Genomic DNA, 5,151 nt, shown 5'->3' on the forward strand with positions numbered 1-5,151 from the left:
ATCGCCGGTCAACTTGGGTGATCAATTGTCTATATGAAACTTATTTCATTCAATCAAGTCTTAACAAGTTTGATTGCTTAACATGTTGGAAACATTTAGTCATGTAAATATCAATCTCAATTAATATATATAAACAAGGAAAAGTTCGGGTCACTACACGCGGGATATAATATCTCGCGTTCCTACTTACACGTTCGGTTTGAGAAAGTTTGTTTATTATTTTATTGAATTATTTATTTGTATGCGGTTTTAAGAAAACAATATGTGCAGCTATCATTACAATCATTCACGCACACATATGCGGAATTGGTTTTCCGCATAGCCTTCGTGCAGCAAACTCGCGTAGCTTCAAACGGAATTGGTTTTCCGCACAGCTATCACTACCCGCACAGTTCACTTTAATATTTTAATATTCCGCGTAGCTCCATAACCGATTCTATATATATATATATATATATATATATATATATATATATATATATATATATATATATATATATATATATATATATATATATATATATTTTGTAACACAATAGTTTTCTTATCTTGGTAACTAAATAGAGTTGACCTTTAACATTTTTTACCGACTAGTATCACGGTCAACACAAGAAAATAAAAATATGTACTCATGATAAAATAGAAATTAGTATGAGATTGAAATTGTGAGCAAATTTTTACTTTGTTAAATGAGAATTAGTAGTACATCATTCACATCATTGGTATATCAAAACTGTACAGGTTACAATGCAACAACATATATCATAATATAAGTTTTAGTGCACAATTTTAGTAAAGTTTTCAAAAGTAGATGAATATATCATTATCCTTAAACTATTATGCTATATATATTGTCATCATGTAGCACTTTTTAGTAATTACATATTTTTTGCTTGTAGTTACATTTTTGTGTTTTTCCTCCCAATAAACTGCACATACTTATGTATGTCATAATGTTTCAACTTTGTTTCTATGTCAATATCAAGTTAAATTTTCTCATTAAATCATGGCGAAATGACTAAAATACCATTCATCTTTATTCAAAGAGCAGTCATTATTCAAGCTAGTTTTCACTGAATTTTTTTACTTTACATCAACCTCACAACCTCTTTCTTTACTTTCATTAACCTTTCACAACACTATATAGTTTTACTAAATAATACTTATAAATATAACCTACAAATATAAAATATATATAAGTAATCAAACAAAAATCACAAATTACAAAAGCACTAAATCTCACATATTCACGTTAAACAAACGCCAACAATATGGCGTAAATCGCATGATGTGACTGTCTTCAGGGGCGGAACATTTAAGGGACAAAAGGGGGTATCCGCCCCCCTAGATTTCGGGAAAAAAAAATTACACTAAAAAAAAAAATTACGAAAAAATAAGGTTTTTTTTAGTGTTTACCCCCCTTCGATTAGTTTCTTACCCCTTTCAATTAGTTTCGCCCCCTCTCGAGTCGGGGTCAAGTTCCGCCACTGCCTGTCTTGTTTAAAAGTTCGCCGTATTGTAAACTTGGTTTTCAAGCTAGATAGGAAGTGTCATAGCAATATCAAAGAAAATTTACAAACCCTTTTTTATTCAATTCAATAAAATTAAATTATCAACATTATAATAATGCAAAAATATAGGGGTGGGCGTGTTTTTAACGCATAGACTAGGGGGTCAAAATGATAATATACCAAATATTTAAATCCCCAAAGAAAACAAACTTTTTGCAGTTGCTACGGTTGGAAAAAAGTGAAATAGAAAATGAATGACAATTCAGGCGACGCGGTGGTGGTTGTCGGAGAAATGAACGCCGCTGCCACCATCAACGGTCCCGAAGACACCGCGATAATCGAAATTGGCGACACGGAGATGGTTGAATCCGGCGGCGGTGACGGCGATCGTGTAGAAAATAAGAGCAAAGTGAAGGGACCATGGTCACCGGAAGAAGACGTGATTTTGGGGGAGTTAGTGAGTAAATTCGGGGCGAGAAATTGGAGCTTGATCGCACGTGGAATCCCTGGGCGTTCTGGTAAATCGTGCCGTTTACGGTGGTGCAATCAGCTAGACCCTGCCCTTGAACGCAAGCCTTTTACTGGTAAGCAAATAAATTATAAATAATTCAATTAAACGACGTCGTAATTGAATATCTGATTATCGGTTTCTGATTTTTGTTTCTTTGTATGTGCAATTGTGTAGCTAATTGATTGTGTTTTTTAATGATGATGAAGATATGAATGCTGGTCGTTAGTAGGGCGTTTTTGTTGATTATACATTGTCTGTTAGTTACTGTATGTTTTATTATTTAGTTATATTGAGTATTTATATGTATATAATTAGGTCATAAGTTGTATTGAAGCATAGCTGACTTTGAAGTTTATTTTGAAAATTTGAAGCATAGATGAATTTGAAGTTGATTTTGAAAATTATCTGGAAAATTATCTACTTTACTGAGTTTGGGTGATTAGGGGATTACACAACATGACAGAGTGCAGTTTTAGGTAAAAGTTATCGGTTGTTTCAGTTACTCTATATGATTTCGAAGCTCCTTTAGTTATTCATTTCTAGGTGGTTTAGTTAATACCATAATCTAGATCTTTCCTACTCGCTTCTTGTGATTTGGAACGCTTATTGTGATTTATAAGTTTTTCAAATTTAGAACAATCCTTTAAGTTAATTAAATACGGAGTAATAAATAATACAGCATCCGCAGTGGTGAGTAATAGAGGGTTAGTGAAGCGCAATGTGTATTTTTAATTGTCTTCTGTAGTTCTGTGATGTTCTTTTATTAGTGCTATGGTTTGTTAATTTGGTGATCTTTTTAGAAAATGGCGCTAAGAGTTCATATAATTTACTTATGTGCTTGCAAAACACTTCATTATTCTGTATGATAACTTGCATTACTACGTAAGAACAATAGATGCCGGTATCTGTAGGTCATAGTTGTTAGAATGGCTGATACATGGGAACCTCTAAACTCACTTATTTTGTGATATAGCGTCAACAAGAGTTGATATTACTAACATTTTCCCCACTCACGCCCGTTTAGTCTCCAAGTCTTTTTTTTTTTTTCTTTCCTTTTTCTGATTTTCCCACTGTGGTAATTTGAGTGACCTAGTATTATGTGGGTATCAGTTTAAAGAAGTAGTGCGTGTTATTCCTTTCCATTTTGGAATTGAAACTTCTTATACGGCTCCTTGATTGGTACCTCGAAGTTCCCCTACATTTCTATAATTGTTATACTATATATCATGCGATAGCCGGAGTGAAATAGTTACCTAATTCCATTTCGGATGAATGTTTGTTCATTTGAATTAAAAAATGGAAGGAGGAAATCATGCAATTTCGCAGTTTAGGAATATTGGAGTCTTGCAACTTCATGCGGGATAGGTTTCGTATTAAGTAGGCTAGATCGTTGTTATCACGGAAAATATATCACAATATCACACATTAACTTACTGAAATTTCCATTAACGAAATATGGTCGAGAGCTGATGTGTAAACCCTTATACATTTGTATCAATGCTGTCTTTAATCTTTATAAGGAATTGCCATAATATCTTTTGGTGTAAATGGTAAAAAAAACATACTAATATCATTATCAGTCGGTAGTGACAATATAAAGCATTAATGGATGGAAACATGATGCACTCTCAGTTTACTAATCTAAGAATTAATGAGATCATTTCGCGAATTGCCTTAAAGTTACCATTTTTGTAAATGTATACGATATCCTCAAGTCTTTTTCTTTGTTATGCAGAAACAGAAGATCGTATTATAGTCGAAGCACATGCAATCCATGGAAACAAATGGGCTGCAATTGCAAAACTGTTGCGAGGTAGAACTGATAACGCAATCAAGAATCACTGGAACTCGACCCTAAGGCGCAGGTACATCCAGCATAAGACGTACCTGCTCCCACCCAACGCTAAAACGAACATGAGCCCTGTCTGTAGCCACCATGACACAACAAAGGCATCATCCGAAGACACTTTATCGAACGAAAACATCAATACACCAAAGCCTCAAGAACTCGATGATGTCACCGGAACCGAGGTTACAACATATCACCTCCCCGATCAAACCTTGTGTCGCCCTATTCCCAAAATTGGAGCTTTTTCCGTTTATACCCCTTCGAATGGAATTCATCCCACAATGGGACCAATGGTACAGGGTTGTAAACCGGATAGTGTTGGGTGTAAATTTTTACAAGGGTTTTATGCTGAGCCTGTTGTTCCATCAAATTGTGGTTATGGTTGTTGCTCGGGTTCGAGTCATGGTTCACAAACTTCGTTATTGGGCCCTGAGTTTGTTGATTATGAAGAAATATCTCCTTTCTCAAACCATGAATTGGCCACCATTGCTGCAGATCTAAACACCATTGCTTGGATTAGAAGCGGGTTAGAAAAACCGGGAGGAACCACGCAAACACAAACGCATGTCGCCCTTCAAGTTGAAGGAATGAGTTGAAATGTACAAGTATGAAATTAAATTTCTGGTATTTTCTGAATATATATATACAATATAAGTTATATTACAGATTTACAGGCTTACATAGAACGAGTCTTGATGAATATCTATAGAGTTTTTATGATTGTCAGTTTTGGTCCACATGATATGAAATGTATGAATTGCATTTGAAGTAGTCAACCTATGGAGATCTTAATCTTAACTTGGATTATGAGATCTTGCTTTATTGCTATGTGATCGTACCTATTTCGAACCATATAGATTTACGATAGATTTGAGTGCTTAATAAAAGAGATTGAGGTTGTCGCTATGTTTGAAGGACCCTATAATCAAATGAGTTATCACATATGATCGTACATTCATTCATCCTCTTGAGAGAGTAATAACTTTAGTGCAATATGAGTTATCACATATGATAGCACCTAGCCCTTTAATGAGGTTATGACACTTCTATTTATAGTGTTCCTAACATTATAATAGTGCACATTCATTCATCCTCTTGAGAGAGTAATAACTTTAGTGCAATATGAGTTATCACATATGATAGCACCTAGCCCTTTAATGAGGTTATGACACTTCTATTTATAGTGTTCCTAACATTATAATAGTGCGCCTTTTACTTATGCGCCTTCTTGGAATCTGGGTGTGCCATTATTGCGCATGTTTGACTTGTGCAAATACGTA

General features: G+C 34.5%; 1 protein-coding gene across 1 annotated transcript; it reads left to right on the forward strand.

The window, feature by feature from the left end:
• The first annotated feature begins 1,761 nt into the window (after positions 1–1,761).
• LOC139863264 (transcription factor MYB1-like) lies at positions 1,762–4,467 on the forward strand. The gene is made up of 2 exons (XM_071851902.1): positions 1,762–2,095; positions 3,758–4,467. The coding sequence occupies exons 1-2, from the start codon at positions 1,762–1,764 to the stop codon at positions 4,465–4,467; spliced, it is 1,044 nt and encodes a 347-aa protein (XP_071708003.1).
• Positions 4,468–5,151: the final 684 nt, after the last annotated feature.

The sequence above is a fragment of the Rutidosis leptorrhynchoides genome, chromosome 8 (assembly GCF_046630445.1).
Source record: "Rutidosis leptorrhynchoides isolate AG116_Rl617_1_P2 chromosome 8, CSIRO_AGI_Rlap_v1, whole genome shotgun sequence".
Lineage (NCBI taxonomy): Eukaryota > Viridiplantae > Streptophyta > Magnoliopsida > Asterales > Asteraceae > Rutidosis > Rutidosis leptorrhynchoides.